This window comes from Fundulus heteroclitus, chromosome 17, assembly GCF_011125445.2.
Source record: "Fundulus heteroclitus isolate FHET01 chromosome 17, MU-UCD_Fhet_4.1, whole genome shotgun sequence".
In the NCBI taxonomy this organism is placed as follows: domain Eukaryota; kingdom Metazoa; phylum Chordata; class Actinopteri; order Cyprinodontiformes; family Fundulidae; genus Fundulus; species Fundulus heteroclitus.
The window spans coordinates 1,663,149-1,689,449 of record NC_046377.1 but is presented as its reverse complement, the minus strand read 5'-3'; the positions used below and the strand labels follow the sequence as shown (position 1 = coordinate 1,689,449).

Below are 26,301 nucleotides of genomic sequence, written 5' to 3'. Positions count from 1 at the left end.
TGGTAGAAATAACTGTCTGTGTTTTACCTTAAAGATGTTTGATACCAGTCCGTGGCTCCTGAGATGGACTCGGACTGACATGCAACAGATTCAGGCAGACATGAGATCGGAGTTAAGACGTCATATTCAAGGCTTTCATGTGTGACACTCCACATTTCTTCCCCAGTGTTGCAGGAGCAGATCGCTGTAATGTCTCTGCGAGCACCTCAGTGACAAAGTCCCCTTTTCACAACTCAGAGTCTGATGAAACAGGTGGCTCCAATGTGCGCAGAAATTCATACAGTCACTTCCCTTGACAGCTTTGGATCTGCGCTGTTCATGGGCGCTGGCCACTTTTCCAGGGTGAGGAAACATTGTTCATTGGGAGCGTTATCCCCTTGCTGGGGTACTGACCTTCTGGATGTGAGGTCGTATTGGGACTTCATGCCAGGACTTGGTGACTCGATGCCAGGCTGACTTGCTGATGCAAAACAGTCCCTGGCCCAGTGTCCAGAGTGACCACAGTTAAAGCAGATGTCTGTAGATGTTCGAAAAGTTCTAACATGTCCACCTCGTCTATTCGGTCCTCTGCTCCTTCCCCCATGTCTGCGCTGACCGCTACACTGCCATCCGGGTCTATACGCAGGAACAACAAATCTGGAATCAAATGAAGAATAAAAAAGCGGAGGTGGTGCCCCCCTCCTTGAATGAATTTAGACTGTGGTGGAACCGTCGGGTTTGAGCACCACATGATACACCCACAGAGACATTTCTTTGTGCCATCTCCTGCTTTCTCTTGCTCACTTTCTGCTTTGCTTCTAGTAACTGTAATTTAAGTTATTGAAGTTGCAAGTCCCCTAAGTCTCGCTTCGACTTTCTGTCCTCCCTTTGAGCCACATGCAAATAGTCTATCAAACGGGTTTCCCAGCGAGCATACGAACACCCAGGCGCGGATTCAGGCGGTGCGCGCGCACCCCCCTTTGGGAGACCAAAAGTACTTTTTTAAGAGGCCGAAATCTTAAACATCCTTTATAGAATTAAGATTAGTAGCCATCACCTGTCATCTAGAACGCGCTATGATGCCGACACGACGGTTGAGACACCGGACATCGGCATGAATTTGAATTGCAATGCCCAGGTCTCGCATGCGAGACCTGGGCGCTGTAATAACGCGGCGTTGCAACGACACGAGATTCAGTGATACCACAATGGCGTCGAAGCGAGCACGAGGAGACCTGGAAAAAGGAGACGATTTAAGGCCAAACAAGAAAACCAGACAACCATCTCTTTTAAAATTCTGGTCCAATCAAACAGAAGGGTAAGTAGAAACCAACTTTATCACTTTATTTTCTAAATAACAGCAAATTTATATGATTTTTTGATTCGTAAACAGTGAACATATGTAGCCAGAAAAAAAAGCCGACCGAAACCCGGCAGCCGACGACAAATTAAAAAAGAAGTCCGGTCAACAAGGATCATTAGCTATATCTTAAACTAAAATGTTCGTGGTGATTTCATGAACTTAGCGTTAATCATTAGGGAAATAAAAGCATAAATTGTCATCTCGATCACTGTGTAAAGACCAGTCATATTGCGAGCTACTGGTCGACGTCACATCCTGTGATGTGACGCGAGAGCTATTGTTGAAGCAACAGCGACCACGTGCATGGCAGTTGGATGTTCCAATACATTGGGTAAAAGTGAAAAAAACAAAACAAAACATTAGTTTTCGCCATTACGTTATCAGGCAGAGGAATATTTCTGTCATTGTCTGTAGTGCGGCAGTTTAAAGCACAAACACACGACTTCAAAGAAAAAGAAACACAGAGTTCATTTACTGACCAGTATGTAATAGTTTATATTTAAAGTACTTTCAGCAGTTAGAATTCTGATTTTTCCTTTAACAAGTTTCCCAATGTGGTGCTGTTGTGCTTTGCACAGCGGTTCCTAATTCAAGGAACCGTTTTGCACAGCTCCGATCAACAATTATTTTGGATTTTGGGAGGACTTCACCATTGAAATTTGTTAGAGCTATTGTTTAAGCAACAGTGACCACGTGCGTGGCCGTTGGATATTCCAATAAATAGGGAAAAAGTGAAAAAAACACGGTTTTCACCGTAACGTTATGAGGCGGAGGAATATTTCCGCCATTGTCTGTAGTGCGGCAGTTTAGAGCACAAACAAGCGAGTTCAGAAGTTTTGTCGTGTTGTAGCAATAAATCCAAAGTGTAGGCTTATGTCTATAATCTAAATAACACAGATTGAAATGTTTATATCTTGTTTTCTATTCTTCAGTGGACCTGGCACAACTACAGAAAATGACCACAGCGTTGACCTGTATGAACGTTCAGATATTGGAGACACACAGAAAAAAGGTATGATGATTGCTAGAAAATGTTGATAATGAGAAAACATTATCAACATTGTTGATTGTTGATAAACAAGTTGTTTAAAGTTGCAAAGTAATGCAATTGTAGGAATTCTTTTACCAGTAACGGGAAAGTTATGAAAATTGCAGTTTTTGATAAGTAATAAAAAGAGTGTACAATTAACAAAAATAAGCAAAATTAGTTGCTATTGACATGCATACAATAGTTATTTTGTAGTGTGTATTTTTGGGTCTAAACCTGTTAGTACCACATGTGTTATACTGTTAAAAATAAGAATGGTATCCTTTATGAAAACATTACTAACTTTTATCAATTGGTAAGGATCCAAATCAATGAATGCTCTAAGCACGTGCTTGGAGTCTAAGGGAGTCTTGTTAACATTGTGATATTACAACTACCGAGCTGGTGTTATTTGTTTTCAGTGCATTTAATATTTTACAATAAAAATACAATTTACTTTTAAGTAAATTCAGTTTTGTGCACCTGGTGATATGTGTTCAGTGAATTTAATAATTTACGATAAAAAATACAAAATTAAATTGTTTTGTGGCTCCTCCTGAGATTACAAGGTTCACCTGATCACAAAAATTATATTCTTTTCCAGATGAACAACAAGGACCGTGTTTCGGTGTAAAGATTTGCCCCAAACAACTTACGACATAGGCTAGTAATAGTTGTATTTTTTTCAATGTCAAAACAACTAATTTTGTTTTTGTTTCACACAAATGACTTTTTTGCTTAATCTTGAAATCTTACATTTCATAATAATTATTTCATAATAAAGCAAGACTATACAAAAGCTTAATGTAGGCAGATTTAATTCAATTCAATTCAATTTTATTTATATAGCGCCAAATCATGAAACATGTCATCTCAAGGCACTTTACAAAGTCAAGTTCAATCATATTATACAGATTGGGTCAGATTATACAGATTGGTCAAAAATGTCCTATATAAGGAAACCAGTTGATTGCATCAAAGTCCCGACAAGCAGCATTCACTCCTGGGGAACCGTAGAGCCACAGGAAGAGTCATCTGCATTGTACATGGCTTTGCTGCAATCCCTCATACTGAGCAAGCATGAAGCGACAGTGGGAAGAAAAACCACCCATTAACGGGAAAAAAAACCTCCGGCAGAACCGGGCTCAGTATGAACGGTCATCTGCCTCGACCGACTGGGGTTACAGAAGACAGAACAGAGACACAACAAGAGAAACAAAAAAGCACAGAAGCACACATTGATCTAGTAATCTGTTCTACATTTACAACTCCACCAGTACCCATACAAAATTGACAATGTAAATATCAATCTTATTACAGATATATCAAAGGCCAAGGACCAGATTAGTGAAATGGACGACTCATCAGCGAGTGGCTTCTTCAGACCAGAAAACCACCCAAGTCTTTCAATTTCCCTGCCAGAGAATTTAAAGACAACCGAAGAGCCAGTGGGGTGACCAAAAGAACATGCCAGAGGGACTGGCTGGACAAGTATGACTTTTTATCATACTCTGCCTAGGAAGACGGCGTGTACTGTTTGCCATGCATTTTGTTTCCTGTTAAGAGTCAGAGTAGGAGGGCTAGTATTTTGATAGACCTGCCATTTGCTAACTGGAGAAAGTTCACTGAACAAATTACAACACACATGCAACTGCAATACCACCAGAGGTCTGATGCAAAGTTTCATGCATTTGTGGATGTAATGAATGGTCAACAAACAAGGATTAACCACATGTTGAATTCTGAGATGGATAAACGTGTTACAGAAAATAGACTGTTCCTCTCATCAGTTGTAAAATGTATAAAGCTGTGTGGGCGTCAGGGCTTCGCCCTAAGAGGCCACCGAGACGATCCTACATCAGAAAGTCTAAACAAATGCAACTTTCTTGCACTTCTCAAGTTCAGACAAGAAGCAGGCGATGAGCCACTTAAAAATTACTTGGACTCATGCGGTCAAAATGCAAAATACATTTTTAAAACATCTCAAAACGATTTTCTTGACCGTATAAAAGAGTATATTCAAAGCACAATTGTGCGTGATGTGCTGAATCAGGAATGGGGGCCACACTATGCTGTAATAGCTGATGAGGTCACCGATGTTTCAAACTGTGAACAGCTAGGTGTGTGTATTCGCTACGTGAAAGATGGCATTCCTTTTGAAAGGTTAATAGATTTTGTTGGATGTGATTCCATAACAGGGGAAGCAATATGTAAAAACCTGTTGAATTCTTTAAAGTAAGTTGGCCTAGTTCCAAAACTGTGTCGTGCTCTAGGCTATGATGGTACTGGCAATATGGGAGGAAGAGTAAATGGTTGTGCTGCAAACTTTTGCAAAGAATCCCCAAGAGCTAAGTACTTCCACTGTGTGAGTCACCAGTTAAACCCAGCATTATCCAAGTCATCATCTGTTCTGGATATCAAATGTATGCTTTCAATTGTTGCTTCAGTTGGTATTTTTTTCAAGTATTCACCAAAAAGGCAGCAACAGTTTGAATCTTCGGTGTCTGAGATTAACCAGGAAAGGCTTGCAGCAGATCAAGAACTGTTAGCTAAGAAGAAGTTAAAGCTCATGTGTGAGACTCGTTGAGTTGAGCGTCACACTAGCCTTGAAGACTTCCACAGCCTTTATGAAGCTCTTCTCCATTGTCTTAATGTTATATCAGAGAATGCAGATTCTGTGTGGGATGCCAAAGCAGTAGTTGAAGCAACTGGCCTCCTCAAAGCAGTAACTTTGGACAACTTTATTGCCGCTTTACAGTGCAACAGGTACTTCTTTGGATTCACTAAATCATTAAGTATTCTATTGCAAGGGTCATCACAGGATATCCTCACTGCATATGAAGAGGTCAAACTTTACACTCTAAGGGACATAAGATGTGAGGCTGAAGCTGAATTCAAAGAGGTTTACGAATCAATGTTAGAAATGGGAAAACTGGCTGGTTTTGATGGTGACCTCCCAATACCTAGATGTTGTGGACGACAGACAATGAGAAACAGCAATCCTTCAAATAACCCTATGCAGTACTGGAGATGTACAGTCTTTGTTCCATTTCTGGACAGTCTCATTTCAGAACTTGACTCGCGCTTCAGTGTTATGTCCGCAGCTGCCATACTAGGCTTAAAACTGTTGCCAAGCAACCTGCATTTGATGAACACTGAGAGTGAGAAAGACATCTTTACATCATATAAAGATGATCTGCCATCAGGATCAACATTCAGGCAGGAAGTGAAGTTGTGGCACACAAAGTGGTCATCATCAGTGGAAAAACCCAGTTCTCTCCCTGAAATTCTAAAGATAACAAATATGAAGTGTTACCCAAACATTTATATGATTCTTTACCTTCTGTCAGTCATACCTGTTACCAGTGCTTCTGTGGAACATGCTAACTCGGGTCTTAAAGCAGTGAAAACTTTGCTGGGGTCAACAATGGGACAGGAAAGGTTTGTGGCTTTGCTACTTTTGTATGTGCACAAGGACATTCATTTAGACATCAACAAAATCATAGACATATTTGCCCAGAAGCATCCCAGAAGGTTGACATTTGTAAACCCATTATCATCATCATAAAGTTTGTAGTAGAGAACAATATTCTTTGTCTGGTTTAACTTTGTTTTTTTTTTCAACAGTTTATCTTGTTAAAATATATTCAAAACTCCTTTGTCTTACTTGAACCATACTTGAACCCAAGTCCTTGTTTTTTTTTTATTTCATGTTCTGTGTAAATATCATTTCTGGAAATAAAGGAACTCCTTGTTTGATTAATTGTTGATAAGGATCATTTTTTTCTCCAAACTACCTTTTAACCTTGTGCATGCTTTAAAAACCGAGAGATCCTTTTTTAATTACAATAATGTAATCATGCTAATTCTACTTATGTTCATCCATTAAAATTATCAATTAAAAACCCTTGGATGAATAATTAGGGTAGTGTGAAAGAGTGAAGATGGTATTTTTTTGGTCTTTTAGCCTCACATTGTCTTGACCCGTGACCCTTAGGTGCTCACCCCCCTTTGAAAAATCCTGGATCCGCCCCTGTAACACTATCCAGGGACCTTTCTCAATTCAAAAAGTCTGGAGTAATGTGGAGCATTAAGCTTTATACTACTACCCAACAAAGGCCTTGTAAAGGCTTAGATAACATTCAAATTCAACAGAAACAGGTCCACCCCCTAAGTAATGGGAAGTTGTTAAAGTCATTAAACCAGCAGATTGAACCGAAACTGGTACACTCCTCTGCAATGGTGAGTCGTTAGGGTCGTTATTGGCCTGGCTTGCAGAACCGATGTTTTGATCACCAGTATGAGGAGAATTGAGGTGATGATTGGCTGGAATTAATCTTATAGCTGTATTTTGGGTTTTGAGAGTTGGAACCTAAGGCCTCCTCCTCTGTTTAAAGTTGTTTTTTCTCTCTTTACGTAGATGGCATCCTTTACACCCCTTTCAAACCATCTGTCTTCTTTGTCCAAAATGTGAACATTTTGGTCCTCAAAAGAGTGTCCTTTGTCCTTAAGGTGTAGATGGACAGCAGAGTCTTGTCCTGAGAAGGTAGCTCTCCTGCGTTGGGCCATGCGTCTGTGGAGAGGTTGTTTGGTTTCACACAGTAATGCAGACTAGGCCCTACTTTAATCATGCAGAAATGACTGTGCCAGCATGCACCTGGGATTGGCTGTAAGGACCTTGAAAACCTCAGACATACCGAGCTCCTGTGTGGACCATTTCCAGAAGCCATGGACCAATCAAGACCTTCCACAACCCTTTAAAAGACACTGACAGCTACATTCAGTGCGGCTACATTTTAACAGGCATCACTGTTTGTCCTCATGTGCTGGTTGCCAATTTTGTGAACAACTATTGGTTTGTCAAAAGACAATTTATCTTCTCAACCCTATAGACGTTTTATAACCCCCTGTTTGAATGGTTTTGAAATATACCATAAAACTCTAAACTCATGCTGTGAACAGTAACCCGTCATTTCTACTCAAGAGTTGTCTTCCCCAGTGCATTTCAATGCTTCAAACAGCTTTAGATAAATATATTATGATACTTTAAACCTGTTTCATACACTTAACATTGATAATACACACAATTTCAATATTAATTTTCTTTGACTTAGTCTTTTATTATGTAACAATTTCTTAGCACTCCTGCATCTAGTTTAATTCTTGCAGAAGAAAAAATTAACCAGACACTGTTGAGACAGATTAATTATCTTTTTTTTTATTACAGTTCTTTTGATGTTAGGCTGCAGTGTTCTTGAAAGTTCATCACCCAGTGATCATTTCATTTTAATTTACACTTTATACTTGTGTGCTACAGCTGGTCCCTGCAGATTAACCAAGTTAAGAAAATAATAGTTTTGCTCAAAACTAGAATTGGCATTTTTATCTAAGTTTTACTTTCTGTCATGTAGCAATTCCAACAGTTCCTCGGGGCCCTCATCAGACGGTTTTCAAAAATCACTTTATATACACGTTAAAAAACCAAAAAGTGTACATATTCCCAGTGATCCTCTTGCTGAGAAATTGGGATCAGTAATCAGAACTACTTTGTCTCTTTTCCCGCACACAGATGACCACCAGCACTGAAAGAAAATATAAAACAATTTGTAAAACAAAAATCATCCAAGTTATTTTCTGACTGACTGACATAAAATGTGATTTATTACATGTGCACATAAAAGCAACTTTAAAATACATAAGTATGTTTTAATATTTAGCCACTAAGCTAATTTAGAAAACTTACCACTAAGAACAGAGCATTTGAGAAGAAAATGCAGAATCAGAAGCGCCAGATGCAATGAAGACAGAGCCTTTAGCCACACTGTTGTGTCTCCATATTTAATCTGAAAACAACAATATTTTAAACAAAATTAGGAGATTTATGAGAGCTATTTTGAGGTAAATGTCACAATTTGACAGCAACTGAAAAAGGATGACATATAGAACTTCTTTATTGTTCATTGTAGGGCTGTCAGTTTTAATGCGTTATTAACGAGTTAACTTTGTTAGACCATGACACCGACATTTTAACGTTCGTTAATCACGTTAATGCTTTTTTTTCTCCGCAGCGCTCTCAAGACTGTTTTTATTTTTTTGCTCTCAGCGCTTTCCATAGTTCCAAGAATGCTAGAGATTGTAGCAAAACAGTTGCCAAGCCTGCTTATTTCATGCTGCTTTGGGCTTAGTTTTTTCTAAAGTCGCTTATAAATTTCATGAGTTGCAGGTTGCAGTTCTTTTGGGCTTGCTTCTGAAAGTGAAGTTGCTTATTTGGGCTCCAAAATAAGTGGCGTTGCCGCATTACAGACACAGTGAGTATAACCAGCTGAAATATCCCTCCGCCTCATAACGCGCTGCAGCGCATCCTTCTTTAGACGGACATAGGTGCTAAGGGAGTAAAGACAGGGAGCAGCTCTGCCCGTATTTTCTGATGATAACTGATAACTACTGAAAGTAGATTACGCGGTGCAGATCACCATTTTGAGCAGAGATTGGTTCTGAAGATGAGCTTTTATACGCTGAAAACATTGCAGAAACCCAACCTTAAACCATACTTTAATGCTTATTAATTTGTTGTCTTTTTTTGTCTCTAAAATGTAAAATTAGTAATACTTTATATGTAAATGCATAATACCATGCCTATCTTTGATTAAGAGGCAATAAAATATATAATATATACATTTCGGCAGGAAATATTTATTTATTTATACATTTGTTTACACATTGTGTAAACATCAGGCCGTTATAATTAGTGATTTAGCCATTATAGGCCAGAGTTTAACATTTTATTGCACCAGCATGTTTTCATTCCAATTCTGAAATACGCTTGAAAATAATAAATGAAAATATTTTTTGTACAAGCATGTTTTTGACTAGTATCATTTATGGCAAAAGTGCATATTAAAATGCCAAAAATAGGCTTTTAGAAATAAAAACATAAAACATGCGATAAATTTTAACTGCGATTAATCACATAATTTCAAATCTTTTGACAGCATTAGTTTATTGTAATAAGAGACTGTTTAGTTCAACCCAGCATGGGCATATTTGTAGGAGAATAAAATGGGTTCTGAATTACAGATTAACAAAACATTTTTCATTATTTTACAAATTCAGCATCTAACATGTTTTGAATTTATGAAAGAACTCTCTCTCTCTCTCTCTTGCTGCAAACCCTGCTACTGGCTGCACTTTAAAAGATGTTGTAAAGATTTGCAAGAACAAGGAAAAGTTTTCTGCAGCGATTTATTTCAAAATCTTCCAAATCATTGGAGACAATGAGTTGTCTTATATTGTTGAGCAACAAAGTCATGTATATGCAGGTATATTAGCAATACTGCAGCCTAACAAACTGGTTGTTAAAACAGTGTACTTGTGCTCTGAGAAGGTTGCAAGTACCCGGTTCAATCTGTGTACACTGCAACTATGGGTCCCTGAACAAGACACTTAGCCCCAGATTGCTTATTGTGCCTTGTAATAATACTGCTCCCTGAGAGATGGGGAGTGGCGCAGCAACGAAGTAGCACTATTGCCTTGCTGCAAGAAGGTTCTGAGTTCAAGTCCTACCCTGGATCTATCTGCATGGAGTTTGTATGTGTTCCCTGTGCATTTGTGGGTTCTCTCCAGGTACTCCAGCTTCCCCCGACAGACAGTTCACAGGTTAGTTGGCCTCTCTAAATTCTCCTTAGGTGTGTGCTTTAATGGTTGTTTGTCTCTGTGTTGCCCTGTGATAGACTGGCGACCTGTCCTGGGTGTACGCCAGCTCTTGCCCATTGACAGCTGGAGATAGGCACCAGCACCCCTTACAACCCCAATAGGTTTAAGTATGTTAGAAAATGGATGGATGTCTAACAAAGTAATCAAAATAAAACCTGTCATACTCAAACACAACAACTGAACAAGCAATACAATTAAAGTATCTAAAATTAATTTACAGGTAAACTAAAATGTCAAAAAAATAAAATGGACTTGCCTTTATATCCCTAAAGTTAGCATTGTGAACCCCTCGGATTTCACAGATAATAGAGTCTGTTTTGTTATTGTTTTCCTTGACTTTCAAGATGCAGGGATGTTGCTTTTCATCCAGAACAGCCCACACTAACAAATCTGTAGTTGTCATCTCCAGTTTATCCACATTTTTCTGAAATGAAAGAAACAAACTGTAACCTTTTATAAAGATAAATTGACTTTTTGTGTAATTTTTCAAACATCCTTACATTGATAATAATACGTGTATCATGTGCCAGCTTCTCCGTGGTGAAGCCAGTAAACTCCGGATCAGGATGGTAAGTTAGGTTTACCAAGCAGGCCACTGTTTTATTGGCTACTCTCATCAACACGGTACTGCTACAAATCTGGGTGTTTCCAGCAGCAGGGGTTTCATAGGTGAGCATCTGCAGATTATTTAAATACATTAGGTCAAATAATTAACGGTTTATTAGGTAGCAAAAAAAGAAGATTGTTTACCACAACAGAACCAGATAACATGTAATGTAACACCTAAATCTTTCCGGTCTTATCAAGTTTAAATCCAATTCTTCAAGTTAATTTATGGTCTATCCCAGGTCTCAGTGTTAGGGCCACTTGCCATTAATTTTTTTTTTACCTGCTACCTCTTGCCCACAAATTCCAAAAAGACAAGGATACTTTTACTGTTATGAAGAGCACCCTCAATTCTACAGTGCATCCAAACTTCATTTAACCCTTTCATTTCCTGTCCTGTATAACTGTATTCTTGGATATTAGGACCTGGTTCTCCTCCAAATTTTTCAAAATGTAAGATGATTTAAAAGGTGCCCAAAATGTATATTGTTATTAGTTGTATTATGAGAACAAGCAGATTACCTCTGTTTGCAGACCTACCTGGAAGCTCCTGTTCCCGGGAAGTGACACTTGCTGGTGGGCATGGCTCTGTATCATCCCCTCCACAAAATCCAGGTGTGTCCCAATGAGTTTAACTTTCCTCTTCCCACTGCAAGATATGAAGCGGCAGTCAAATTAGGAGACATTAAATCAGAAAGAGAGGACATTCTTTGCTTGATATTCTAGTAACAGCTCCTCTGCCTATGTCATTATCACATATTGTAATTGGAGTCCTCTGAGATTCACAAATGTAGCAAATGTTCTTATGAAAAAAAATAAAAGACAAGGTTCTGCTCTATATCAAAGGGTGACAGAAAACAGACCAACACATATAACTCTGAGTCTGATTGTAAAGAGGTGCCTCTGAGAAATGTTGAGTGCTTACAACCAGTCAACTGAAGTTTGGTATCAGCTAATGTCAGGAATGGTTTAACACATTGGTATTGTCGTGATAAGTAAAAGTCGGCCGATATTAACAACCAATGCCTATTTCCATTTTGTTGCAGTTTGTGTGCATGTTTCGGAAGGAGGGTCGGCCTTATTTTGTTTGTTTGGTCATGTGACAGTAATTGTGATGCAGCGCAGGATTGTGGGTAGACAATTTGCTGCAGCCAGAAGGATTTCAACTGTGTGGGTGTTTTTTTATGTTGTTGAAAATGTAAGGAAATGTATCTGATACTGGTTATCGGTCATTAAAGCAATGTTAATATCTGATATCGGAGCATCTCTAATTTATAGTGTCTAATCTTTAATTGACAACTTGTTGCTTTGTAACAAAATATAATTACTAGAATGACTACCTTTTAAAAGATAAAAGAAACACTCACTCTAAGGTTAGACATTTTGAAATATCTCTTGAAGTCTCTCATATGCTGCTTGGTGGTAAAAATTAACATGGCAATGATAGTTATTTAATTAAAGAACCTTCATGTCTCCTGAAAGTACTTTGCATAAGCTTTCTGAAGGCATTACAACAGTAGAAGATTCTGTAGCTACAAGTATAAGTCTTGTAGTCCGATTATATTTTTCCAGGAAGTGGCTTTGTTCACACTTTGAACTTCTGAAAGGTGTTATGACCATTTCCTTTTATAGTTGTTGAAAAAGCAGTCAATTTGCAAGGCATTGGTGAACGTTCTAGCTCTAAAACTACAATTAGGTCTGAAGTTACATACATATTATACACAATCTCTTTATCAGTTACACAACTTTTTTTTGGAGGTTTTTACAGCACTAGTGGCTCTTTCTTCGTATAGTGGGCTGACAGGAAAGGTGGTATGAGAGAGGGGGAGAGACATGCAGCAGAGGACCACAGGTTGGAGTCGAAGCTGAGTCAGCTGCTTCGAGGACTAAGGCCTCCGTACATGGGTCGTGCTCACTAACCACTGCACCACCAAAGCACACCCAGTTACACTATTCTGGCATCTGGTTGGACTCCTTTTTTCCTTTATAACTGCCTTGATTCTTCGTGGCCTAGACACAACAAGGCGTTGGAAACATCCCTCAAGTATTTTGGCCAATATTGAATAAAAATCATGACATAGTTGGTGCATATTTGTCGGATGCATATCTTTGATGTGAATAAATCACTCAATCACATTCCAAACGTGCCTTGGATAAAAATCTGCTGTCTGGGGAGTTCACTGGAGTATAATGAACATATTGTCATGTTTAAGAGACCAGCTTTGTGATATTCTACATAGGCTGCTAGAAGCAGCTACAGACATCTGATACCAAATGGTCATGAATGAGCTGTCTGAATGACTGAATTTATGTAGCATGTTTGCAGTCACACCAACCACTCAAAGAACTTTACACTAAAGCCACATTCCAGACTCTGCATCAGTTCAGCAAAGCTTCTCGACAGTGCACTCCTGGAAACAACCACCTACAGTTGTCTTCCTCAGCCGTCACCTGCCTGCCCACTCTACCTCGTTCTTTGGAATCAATCTTTGGAGCTATAATCCTCGCCACAAAGCCTCCCTCTACAGGCCACTAGGATATTCCACTCAACTCTAAAACAACGCCGCTGCTTTACAAAACAGAACCCTCCACTGTTAAACAGTTGTCGCCATACATTTTTAAAGATATTGGATCTATTCTGATGTCACGGCTCAATATTCCGTATGGAGAATTCACAAAAAGACAGCTGCCTTAATTGCATAGCAATTTAGTGCACAATGGTCTGTAGCTGACACAAACTGACAGTTCAAATACCTCCTCCAGCTGCTCCGTGGTACAATGTCAGTGCAGACTGGTGATGACTGATAGGTGATTGTTGCATTTCCATGGCAACTACCATCTGGTAGAAGAAGACACACTTTGACCACTCTCTTAGTTTCAGTGGACGGGATATGGAAAGTCAAGCTGACACCAGTCTTGTTCCACACAGGGCATCTGAAAGGTGAACACCGGAAACCATGCAGAAAGGGAGAGAGAAATGTAGTGTTTCGTCAGCTTAGATAATTGGATACACAATGTTTAAAAAAAGCATGGGCAGCAACTACAAGTTTTGAGAATGTCAGGCTTTGGGATCTTGCTTTTACAGACAGTGCAGAAGGAGTTTTATGCGTATGCCTGCTTGCAAATTTCTCTAACATGACTAAACGTAGAAGCATTGAGAAACTATTAGCTAGTACTCAAGAGTATTAGTTAGTATTAGTTAATTAGTCAATACTAGGTAAAGCTTTAGTATGTTTAAAATACTGGATTGTTTAGGGACTTTTGACCTTCTCTCGCACTTTGAGCGCTGGAAATGGGCACCTTCCTTAATCAAAGGGGTAAATTATGGTAGGGTTAGATCACCAGAATGGCTGTGAAAAAGTTTTCATTGGCAGTTCTTTAGAATAATTAGACAATGGGTAACTACCCTACCAGAAGGTCAAATTATTTCCTCATTGATCCATATTATATACATTCTAACTGGCTTTAGTTTTCTATAGAGTAACTCACTCCTGTGGACTACATTCCATGAGCGGCTGGATTCTCACTCCGATGACGTTGCTGAGGTGATGACCTAACAACAAAGCGTGGTTTTTCCCATAAAGAGACACAACACTAGGCGTAATGGATCCAATATCTGGCATCTGACAAGAAAGCACAACGAATATTTAGATTTCATCCATTACTCTCAGTTGATGACAAACTGTATTGGTTTAAAGCATGGGTATCACAATTCATTCCTCAAGGGCATGCCTTCTCCAACCTTTAGATGTCTATTACAACTGAATCAAATAATTAGACTGTTAGTCCTCTTTAGAACATGACTGCATGCTGAGGAGGTAATTTAGCCATTTGATGCAGGTATGTTGGACCAGGAATACCTCTAAACATTGAAGGTATTTGACTGAGTTTGAGACCACTCGTTTAGAGTGAGAATAAAAAACAATGTGTGAATTAACTCAGATTTAGACTCACAGAAATGTTCATCCCAGCCTCCATCTTTGGGCATATATGGTCCTGGGTCTGCACAGAAAATTTTGAAATAAAAAAAGCTATTTTTTCTATTCCATGTAGTTTTAGTCAGTTTCTCACACTAATTAAATGACACTTATGTGGTAGTCATGACAGTAAATATCAACATTAAGAATTTGAAAAAAACAAAAACATATTGACTCTTACATATTGAGCAAGATGACTGGCCCAGGAACAGCTATCCCCTATCCATTGACACCCAGCTCTGATACACAGTAGGCACCTGAAGAAAAAGCCACAGATGGTAATAGTGCTAAAACAGGTTAGGTTAAATGTAACTAGGCACAAAAAGAGTGTTTCAATAGAACTGAAACCCAATGAAACCTTGCTGCTGCAGGAGCATTTGAACAGGCTTCTCCAAATGTTCATACTTAATACACGCAGTATCCACCCACACCTTCCAACCTCTGCCCAGACACACAACCCTAACCATACACCAACAACCCTGACTCAGGAAAAACCGACAAAGGGGAAAACATGGAAACTTCACACCAAGCCCCAAGTCTTCTTGCCTTATTGGGTAACACACAGAATTTATTTTTAAAATCTAAATATACTTACAAAATTGGACCTGGTTGTCCATGAATATTAGAACAGTTGATTAGCTTTCTTTGCTCTGTCAGCTTAGCTTTACCAAGGTTGATCTTTATGGTGACGTCAATGGCTAGGAAGTAAAAATATATTATGACATTTGCTTCAAGAAAGGCATAAGTACATTTTCTTTAGTCAATAATTTAAAAACTAACGCAACAAAAAACAAATACTGTGTTGACAATTCAGAAGACTTTTTTTCTTTAGACCCTGGCAACTCTCAGAGTCACAGAGCACAATAGTTAAAACTGTAATAAATCTGCAGGAATTCCATTAAAAGAGGAAAACAGCCACATAAATCTTAAGCTTTCAGTTGATGAAACATGCTACCACAGAAAGAAACAAACTGTAAAACATAGGATTCAAAAGTCTGGCTTGTTCAACATTTTGGGATGTTACAATTAAACAGTGTGTCCAACATAGACATAAGCAGTAACTTCTTTAGTTATGACCTTTACAAAGGATTGGAAGCTTTTAAACAACTTTTATATGCTCAGAACTGTGTTAAATGATTCTTGGATCATTTGACAAAATTAATCACCATCAGTAAGAAGATTGTCAAGAAGGGTGCAGGTGCATTGAGGGAAGTGTGCTGAAAGCCCATGTTGCCCACAAAGCTGACTAGAATTTGTAGAGAATTCACAGGTGAAGTTAAAATGAAGCTTCTGCTCCACAGTCAGATGTGTCTGGATCATTAATTTGATCTGAGAAGGACAGGAGTACAAAAGGACATCAATTCAATCTAAAAGAACAACTTTAAATGAATGTAGTTAGTCTTGGAAACCAACCTTTCCATGGGAGTCCTTCATAACTTGATGGGAAACCATTTTTTTCTGCGATTCATTAGGGATGGACAACCACTCTGAATCTGTGCAGTGGTCTTTAAATGTGCAGCTGCAAAATGTCATAAAAGGTGCTATCAGATGATTTATATGTGTCTGAAGGATTCAGCTGCAAAAGCAGTTGCTGACCTGTCAGCAGAGACACACCACACACAGTAGGGATCCTGTGCAGACAAACAATCCTTCACATTTTGGTGGACGCCACATTTTGCCACTGGAACACGCTCAATCTGCAACAAAACACAAACAAACACTTAAAAACCAATAAAAATGCAGCAAAAGCACATTTCATGAAAAAAGTAGAAGAACACTCCCACCTTGTTTTTAAACTCCAAATAAACATGCTTCGGATCTACTTGATCCAAATGGATTTTGGGAAACTCGTGCTCACTGCTGGCCCTATAGAGAACCTTTGGACAGGTGGATTTATGGTTGATGTCCACAGCAAGCTGGCAACAACAATGTAGATCATAGTTACAGTATTCATGGGGAAAATAAGCACCGAATGTGTCAACGCTATGTCTAAGTGAAAATCACAATGTCAATTTTAACAGATACCACCAGTGATCAACAGGTACAGGACAAAGAAATCCACACAATTTGGTCCATAAAATAAAAATGACACAGGCAATACATATACAAATTATAAAAAAGCAGAAGCTCCAAAAAGGCAGAGAAAGGCAAGAAAATAGTAGAAGCCTCTCAGTATTTAGAAAGCAACTCTGCTTCCTATTAGTACAAATTAATGTCAGCTTATTTAATCCTATTTGATGGCCTACAGGAAGTCTTTTCATTGCAACCATGGCTTAAATGGAGAAGTAGTTGTTTTGTAATCCAAAATTTACGAGGTTCAATTACAGCCTCCTCCCGCCACATGTTGATGTGTCCCAGGGCAAGGCATTTACTGTAAACCTGGTCTGAGTATCAGTGTTTCAATGTGTGCATGTTTGTAAGTGTGACTGGGTGAGTGTGGCTATGGTGGGAAGTGCTTTCGGTGGTCAGCTATTTATATTCAGTAGATTTACCATAAACCAAAGAGCTCTTTCGAGAACGTTGCAAAACTTAATGTTGCCAACCGTACTGGTGGCACAGCTTATGGATGCATAAACCTCTGAATGTTAGTGAACACCAAAAGAGCCATAAACTGAAAGGAGAAACCAGCCATGACACTTTGCACTTCACAAGATTGCTGAGAGTGAGTTACAACGATCATACAGACCTGGAGTTAGCAGAATGTTTTTGTACTCTGAAAATATCAATGATTAATCATTAAACCCACAGAGCAATGCATTAGACCAGTTAATGCATACTGGAGACATCTTGAATGTGTCATAACCAACAAATACATCTAATTAAGTAGGTCAAATACTTATATGCCTCCACTTTATTACACATGATCTATGGTCTTCCTGGCATTGATTTCTTTATATGTGAGGATTACATGGGGTTTCTACCTGCATATGATTAGAATCTCAGGTGAAAGGGTTCGTTAGAAATGTATTAATATAGAAAAATGTTGCCGTGTTTTAATAATTTAACCGCTGTATCTCAGACACACTGTAGGTGCACATTTAAATGTTAAACCTAAATCTGAAGTAGCTCATCTATTCCAATGATAATTTTCATTCAACATAAAGTAAACTTAGGACCAAAAAGTAATGAAAATTGTGTTTGATTCCTATCTTCTTTGTTTTTCCAACACTACTTGGCAATATGTGTAAGACTTTTGGAAAGCCTGTTTATTTTCCATTATATGGTACCACATGTACAGGGACAATTTGTGGGTTCAGAGGGAGATACGTTGGTCCTATCAAATTAAAGCTTGCCAAATCTTTCTCTGCCAATGCCAAACAGCTTTTGTGGAGAATATGTGATTGTGTATAAGGCAGTATTTCCCTCTGTAGAAAAACAAGGCTTATTATCAGTGGAGACTATAGATGAGATCCTGCAGCCAGTGGCCATGACATACCTCCACATGTAGGAAAATCTAAGAATTTGCTAATTTGTGTACTGTCCAGACCCCGATTCCATCGAACACCTGAGGAACCGTCTTGGATGTGCTGTTCATGTCAGCGTGAGCAACACAACAACATTAGACGATTGTGACAAGTGCTGGTTGAAGAAAGAGATACCGTCCTACAGCAGTGTGTGACCAAGCTGTTGACCATGATGTGGTTCTTTCATGCATTACGGAGGCCCCTGTTTGTTACATACCGGTAAATACAATGTTAAACTGCCAATGTGTATTGTTTCTTCAAATTTTTATCATCCAATTCATTAACTAACAGCTAACAGCAGCATAAACTGTTTGGCATTGGCAGAGAGGACTTTCATAGGAATTACCCACATGTTCATCTCTACTGTTCAACCCACAAATGCATTTTACTACAATTTAAAGGGAGTTAAATAAGCTTCCAATTGTAGTAGATTTCTTTGCCCAGAATCATTACAACAAAAGAATAACCAACAAAATACAAATGTCCTTACTTTTACATTTCTTTTAAAATGTGAATATTTCCCTCCCTGTTTGTTTTATCGATTCATTGTGAAGTTCTGTAATAACTTGGTTAGCTTGAACTAAGTAAATTACATAATCTGTTTTCTGTTGAAATTAGCGCAAGCTAATTATTTTTTGTTTTGGCCCATCTAAAATACGATAAAAAATTATTTTTTTGCAGTAATGTTGAAATTCAAGCTTTATTTTGTCAAAGTTGTTACAACCAGATTAATGCTGAAACTGTACAAGATATAAATTGAGAAAAAATATCAGTCATATTGTATGCTAAATCCTATTTCCTCCTAATGAAAAATATAGCTTCTGTTAGTCCTACGGAGGATTAAAAATGCATTTGAGTATGTTCCAGTGTCATTTGAAAATTGCTTCAGATTGTAAATTTGCAAAGTTTGCTCCAAAGACTGCACAACTATTAGGAGACATCCCAGAGTTTTAAATAAAAAAACACCTTACAGCCAAGGTTAAAAATGGTGATGTAGGTGCAACTGGTGGTTCTTAGATGTGTCAGTATAAGTGCTTTACACCATAAGCAAAAACATGAGCTGTTCAAGCACTTTGATTATTGCTTTAAACAGAAACCACAAAAAAGAGAAGTGCACGGAAACTAAAGCGGACAACTGTGAATTAAAGACAAGTAGCGAACCGAACCCATGTCAGTGACACCCTGTCAGAGTGCAATTCTGCCTGCTGCACCCTGAGCTTTCCAGCACCTTCCATCTCCCGCCCAGCTCTGTCTCCATTCCACTAATCAACCACACCTGTTCAGCCTTCAATCATCCTGGACTCATTCCACCTGCAAGCCTGTCTATATAAACTCACTTCAGTCAGCTCCTCGCCGCCGGTCCGTCTTCAATCATCCGATGCCCCTCAGTCAGAGATTTTCCCACGTCTGTCTGAGTGTCAACTCTCCCTAGCCTGCCACTCAGAGATTTTCCCACGTCTGACTTCCAGAGTTACCTACGCCAGCGCCTGTCTGCACCTCCAAGGGTTCTCCCTGCTGTGCTGCTGATTCTCCTGTTACTCCAGCATTCCAGTGCTCCATGTAACCTCTCTGCGGTGCTGCTGGTTCTCCTGCTGCCCCTTCGCTCTCTCACCAGCTCTGGGGACAGCCTGTCTCTGCGACGCAGCACCCACAGCACTCCAGCGTCCTCCAGCTCCCTCCAGTCCTCCAACTCCAGTATTCCTCATCAATCTTCTCCAACCCGGTAAAGACTGGATACGTATCGTACGTATCACAAGTTGTGCCGTTAATCTTGTCAAACTGTGTACCACAAGTATTGTATTGTACAAAGAAAACTTGCCTTTAAGACACCCTCCTCCATCACAAATGATGTCAAATGCTTTTAAGTCATATTGTTGTGTTGAGTTAGTCAGTATTTTTTACAGATCCACAATTTTACTTGAAACAGTAGTATTGTGTTTAGTACTTTTGACACACCTTGAGAAGCAGTCCATCTGTTGTTCCAATGAAGAAGACTATCCAGCCATCGTGTCGTACCGCCAACACAGATCTCATGTGATTGTGTTTGAGAAGAACAACCTTTGGTTTCAGGGTATGTGGTTCTGACTGAGAAACAGAAACAGTTATTACTAACTAAGGTTTATGAAATCAATCTAAAGATAAAACTTGATTTAAAGGCAGCTGCTCTCTTATCTAAGGGGGATCTGCTGCTGCAGATCATCGGCCATATGTTTACTCTTATGTTTAATCGTGCTTCATTCATTAGGTGATGTAGAGTTTTTAACTGATTGTAAGAGAGATGGCCATGGGCGTATTAGAATAAACAGACCTTTTCTAGCAACAGAAAAACATACAATGTGGCACAATCCAAAGCAGTCTACAAATGATTTTCTTCTATATTTTCTGTTTTTAAAAAATAAAGAGTAAGCCACCGAAAACTCAAATGCAGTCAGCACAGAAGAAAAATCACAGATCAAAGCAAACATTTCAATTCCATATATAGATTAAGAAAGACTAAAAAACAAGAGTGCTGCCAGTTATTCTGAGCATTTGGACCTGTTGCTCCAGTTTCAGGAGAAGAAACCCAGACATCCCTCTCCCATCCAGCTCATTCTGGGCGATCCCCAAGGCGTTCCCAGGCCAGATGGGATAGTTCCTCTAGCGAGTCTGGTCTTCCTTGAGGACTCCCCCCAGTGGGGCGTGCCCAGATAACCCCCAAAGTGAGCGTCCCGATCAGATACCAATTCTCGCTTGAATGAAAGCATGTCTATTTGTTGTGTTTTCCCACATATTTATTTAAAGTCTTTTGATGATGACTGACAGATATTTAAATCCTATTGAAAATGTTTGAGGCGGCCACAAGAATGTGTGGAATTTTGTTGCCACCATTTATTATTCATCCTGTCCCAGCGCAAGTGCCATTATCAGACGTCTGTAGGTCAGTTGTATAAGTCGTCCCAGGCAGTGCAGCAAATCATACGTACTAGTCCACTTACAAATTAACTTGAACAACTGTGTTTCAGTTGTTCAAGTTGGCACGCATGCACACTCATGTACTGCTAAGTAAAATCTGCAGTAATTGGCTCATCAGCCAAATTTAAAGAATTAAACATTTTATAACACATTCTGCTGTTCTCCACTCAGCATGTGACCATTAGTGCAGTTTTTACTATAAAACACTATCTGTAGAGAAAAGAGTGTTAACTTAAGGGGTTTAAAACATAACAGTGCTTCATCTTGGAGCTGTCTTGGAACCTCATCTTTTGCCCTGATAATAGCATTAAGATTTCAGTAATTAGGAACTATATACATAAAATGCACTTTTTCCACTAGTACCAGCTTTGAGCACTGCACATGTAATCCTGTGTTCATTTCTGGCATTGTAAATTGGCCACTCTTCCACTCCTTCAGCATCACAATGATGCTTTTAGGTACCGACACATGGTACCATGTAATCTTACGTAAATAGGTGCTCGGTAGTAACAACGAAATTGGGTTGGTACCTATGACAGTTTTTATCTGTGTGGAGCTGATGAGCTCCAAAAAGTCTGGCATTTTCAATACATTTTTAAATGTTTTTTAAAATGTATCTCCAATTTGTTTATTATATTTTAGCATGTTCCTAGAATTTTAAAGACAGATTTTGTCTATATCTTTTTTATTTTCTATAGTTTTGTATATAGTACTTTTTTGCTTGATTTCAGAATCTTGCAAAAGAGCTTGACATTCATAAAGCAATTATTTTAATTATTATTATTGGTAACATATTACTTGAATGGGTGTGCATAAGATTGACATTACACTGTCATAAACATGATATAAGACCTGTCATGAACTTTAGGTGTCTGTATGATTGTTTATGACTTGTGATTAAGTGTCATTCGGTACATTATGGGAAATTCAATGCAAAGTTGACATTCTTTAAAATGTCTTTGCTATGACAACTTAACATTAACCAAGAAATCACAACCCATCATAAACTTGTCACAACAGCTTTAATTATAAACCTTTAAAAAGTTATTTAGAGATATGGGTTTCCATTACATTACATTCATATTCATATATGACTTTACTTTGGCTGTCATGGTACCATTTTGAATGGGTCATTAATACTTCCCCATACCTAAGGTAAAGTTGAACAAGTAGGATGCGTTGCAAAGATGTTAATTGGTATTATACTGACAAATTAAAATGTTGGTTCTGTTAATGTCAAGTTGTCATAACAATGACATTTTAAACAAAGTCAATTTTGTATTAGAAGTGTCATTATTTACTGAATGACAATGACAACAAAATTCATGTCCATGACAGGTGTTATGTCATGTTTGTGACAGTGTAATGGTAGTGTTGTGCACACCCCTTCAAGTAAAATGTTTTATTATTATTATTATTATTATTATTATTATTATTATTATTATTATTATTATTATAAGAAGAAGAATAAACACTAACTGAGATGGTTAAGAATCGATGCAAAGGGCTCTGGGGGATTTCATTGACAAAGAGATATTAAAACTGTGCTGTAAAATTGTACTATAGTTCTTGTTTTTTGAGCACTATTGATCATCTTGTCTAAAAGTCATTAGATAAGAGCAGATTTGAAACTAAGCCGGTACGCTCTGGTACTGGTTACCACTAAAAGACTCAGCACCGGTTTTGTAACTTCTCCCCAGATGTTTTCTGAACAGCCCTGGATCTCACAAAAGAAGAAATGGGCCTCAGGCCTTTATAAATAATATTTTTAATATTGTAATAGCTGTCTAACATTCGACCTATAATACCACTTTATTTTAGTTCAAGTCCCCTCTTTTTCAAACTGGCCTCTGCGACAAATTGCTTGCCACGAAGTTAACTTTGGCTAAAGTCTCTCACTTTAAAGTTTCCTGTTTTATTCTACATTGTCAGGTTTTATTTTGTGATTCTTGGTTATTTGATTTATGTATTTGCTTTTGAGCGGGGCCCTTGAGTGTCTTGAAAAGTGCCAAAAGGTATTTTGATGATGAGCATTATTATTATTTCTTTATTAATAATTCAGTTCAATAATACTTTATGCATCCAAAAGGATGTTCAAAAAACGTGTTATAACATATTTAATTGAATATAAGGCCTAAGTTTTCCTTTAATTTAAGTCTATTATAAAAATGTTTGTCTGCCTGCTCTGATCAGAACTGATGTCAAACAGCAGCAGCTCGGTGTTGGTTGGTTGGTTTCAGTTTGTTCAAGATGTAAAACCCTGATGCAGATTCTCAGTCATCCAGGACTGTGTGAAACAACAGGACATGGAAATTCACATTAAAAGAGGGTTCAATTTAATGAAACAACCCACCTGCTTGTCTGGCTTCTTTGGTTTGTAAAAGAAGTCTGGATCTGTGTATGTCTGATCATTCCCATCAGGACTGATGTCAAACAGTAGCAGCTCGGTGTTGGTCGGTCCTCCGTCCAAACTGAACACTCCGCTCCAAAGGACCTGCTGTCCATCTGGGATGATCGAGGAGGCCAGGAGTTTGCTGCCTTCACCTCCATCAGAGGTCCTGAGAGTCGCTCCATGCAGAGACTTTAGAGTCTTAGATTTACTGGTTTCAGCCTGAAGCCAGACCAGACGGACTTTATTGGGTTTATTTCCTGATGCCACGTTGGAGAACAGATACACCGTTGAGTTGATTTGAAATCCATCCACAAATCCTACAACAGCTTCAGCCGTGATCCTGGGGGAAGGACTTGATCCACCAGATGAAAATATGTCCCCATCCTGGTTGTAGTTTGTGTTGTGAAGGTTGATCATCTCTAAATCATTGGGACAGCTGTCCTCCTCTGTCTTTCTGTCATTCTCTATGGCGGTCAGGATAAAAGTCTCAGTCTGACCTGAATCCTTCTTCACATCCACCAGAAAGCTGACAGCACTGATGCTCCTCAGAGGACCCACCTGGATGGGTTCTCTGTACAGAACCTTGGAGATGTTCTTCAGGTCCAGAACCTCACAGTAACCACAGTTGTGATCAGTCACACCGCAGCTGATCAATGTATTATTCCTAATAAATGGCATTAAAACGTTAATGCTAAAAGTTGCATTGGACAAAGCTGTTTCTGAGATCCGGTGGAACTCCTCGTTGTCCATCTGGTCCTCATTCTTCAGGATACCCCTCAGGGTCAGAATGTGGATCAGAGTCAGGTTGTGTCTCAGCTGGTAAAGCTTGTCCTCTGTGGCGATGTAAAAATAGCTAGAGGCCATCGCAACCTGCTGAATGTTTCCTTCAAAGATGAATTCTCCACCTTCCTCCTGACTTGGGGCATGTTCCACCAAGACAGGGTAAAGTAGACAAAGCAGCAGGATCATCGTGCACCAAAGGAAGCAGCTCTAACTGAGACCTAGTCTGAACTTCACAGCCTGCAAGGCACTGTGATCTTCTGAATAAAATCTTTGCAGTTGAAGGGACTGAGCACACAAAGCAGAACTACAAATACACATGTACATTAAGTGTTGCTTGGGCTGTGAAAGCAAATCTAGATTTAGATTACATGACTGCAATCCTCTTTTTAAAAAAAGTGTTAAAAGTTGACTCATGCACATGTGCATCATTGAATATAGATCAAGGTATACTTTCATAAATGAAAAATATAAGCAACCCTTAATGTGCTGAAATTCTATATACATATTTTTATATGTTTTTGATAGGGTGTGACAATGGGTGATGTTTAGCCTAACTAATGCGTTTCTCTTGTGTCTCGAACGTGTTGATTTGCATCTATTGCAATACCGCCACCTGGTGTCAACTCTGGGAAGCTTCTTTATTCTAGAAATTGATAAACCGAAAATCTTAGTTAAGACAACATGAAAGTTTTAGGACTGTCTATCACTTCAGTAAACATGAGCCCATTCTATATATATATATATATATATATATATATATATATATATATATATATATATATATATATATATATATATATATATATCCCAGTGTCCTGTCTAGCAATGTGGCAATAACAATTGATGTCTTAATGCCAAATAGAGCTCAACAGATTTTACTTTCACAAGTGGAGCATTCAGCTTTCGCCATAGTGCTCCACTTGATTTATGCATGTAAATAGTTTTATTGTGATTGCTGCGGGGAGAATTTTAAATTATGTGGACACTACAATGGGAAAGTAGGAGAGTAAAGGAAGAACAAGAAGAGAAAAAAGAAAAAAAGAGAAGGTGAAAGAAAGAAGAGATAAAAGGGAAGGCATGAAAAAACGTCTTCCGTCTGCTTCATCACCTGGAAAGAGAGATGTAAAAAGAACAGCACAACCAACAGACATAGTGTAACAGATACAATAGAGTAACACCTTGACACCATTGCTAAATCATATGTATTATTATTTAAGCTGACATGTGTAAAGTGATACCTGAGAAAAGAAAGTGAAAATAAATAAATAAATAAATTATGGGCTTTCCGTGTATAAGTGAACACTTAGAACCTGGAACCCAGCACCTGTGGGTGTTTGAGAGTGCACTTGTGTATGTGAAATTTATCCAGAAGGAAATTGCTCATTAGTGGTTGTGAAGAACCAAAGGCCTGCCTTCCCCGAGCACCGAGGCAGGCGCCAGGGGACCCATAACCCCGGACTCCCAAAAGGGCCCCCAAAGCAGGGCGCTCAAGAGGGGCCTTCACAGGTAATCTGCAACCCCCTCCAAGGAAAGAGGAGAGACGGCCCCGAGGAAATCCCCCAGCCACCGCAATGCCGAAGCCCCCAGGAGCCGCGGGGGCGAGCCCGTGGGCTCCGCCGACAGCCAGCTACGCTGAAGTTGTCCCAGCCATGGGCCCAGAGGCCCCGGGGGTGCCCCGACCCCGCGGCGGGGGGCCAGGCCCCGCGAAGCAGCCACCAGGAATGGGCCGGCACCCACCAGAGAACCTGCCCCAAACCCGAGCGCCGGCCATACGCCGGCGGGCCAAGGCACCAGCCATCAGAGGGGGGCAGGACATGTGAGGATGGGCTCCGCACCTAGCGGAGACTTGAGATGTTCTTGGGAGAGGGAGCGGACCGGACCCGAACATGGCAAAAACATAAAATAAAAAAATAAAAAAAATCTCATTCACCTCATCCCACCCTAGTGCCCGACTCACCACACACATACTTACAAAAAAAAAAGGATGACGCTGTACACACATTACCACATAACACAACATCCAACAATCCCAAGTGGGGTGGGGA

At 39.2% G+C, this 26,301-nt stretch overlaps 2 protein-coding genes across 2 annotated transcripts; both read right to left on the bottom strand.

The window, feature by feature from the left end:
• Positions 1–10,492: 10,492 nt before the first annotated feature.
• On the bottom strand, positions 10,493–16,170 carry LOC110367593 (plexin-C1-like). Its single transcript, XM_036149374.1, has 10 exons — positions 16,079–16,170; positions 15,832–15,994; positions 15,261–15,363; positions 14,847–14,922; positions 14,643–14,690; positions 14,178–14,311; positions 13,443–13,622; positions 11,229–11,337; positions 10,597–10,759; positions 10,493–10,506 (listed from the first exon to the last, which is right to left on the bottom strand). Exons 1-10 carry the CDS (start codon positions 16,115–16,117, stop codon positions 10,493–10,495), a joined length of 1,029 nt encoding a protein of 342 aa, XP_036005267.1. The 5' UTR covers positions 16,118–16,170.
• Positions 16,171–23,326: 7,156 nt separating this feature from the next.
• On the bottom strand, positions 23,327–24,442 carry LOC118566634. Its single transcript, XM_036149373.1, has 2 exons — positions 23,435–24,442; positions 23,327–23,368 (listed from the first exon to the last, which is right to left on the bottom strand). Exons 1-2 carry the CDS (start codon positions 24,440–24,442, stop codon positions 23,327–23,329), a joined length of 1,050 nt encoding a protein of 349 aa, XP_036005266.1.
• Between the last annotated feature and the right edge of the window lie 1,859 nt (positions 24,443–26,301).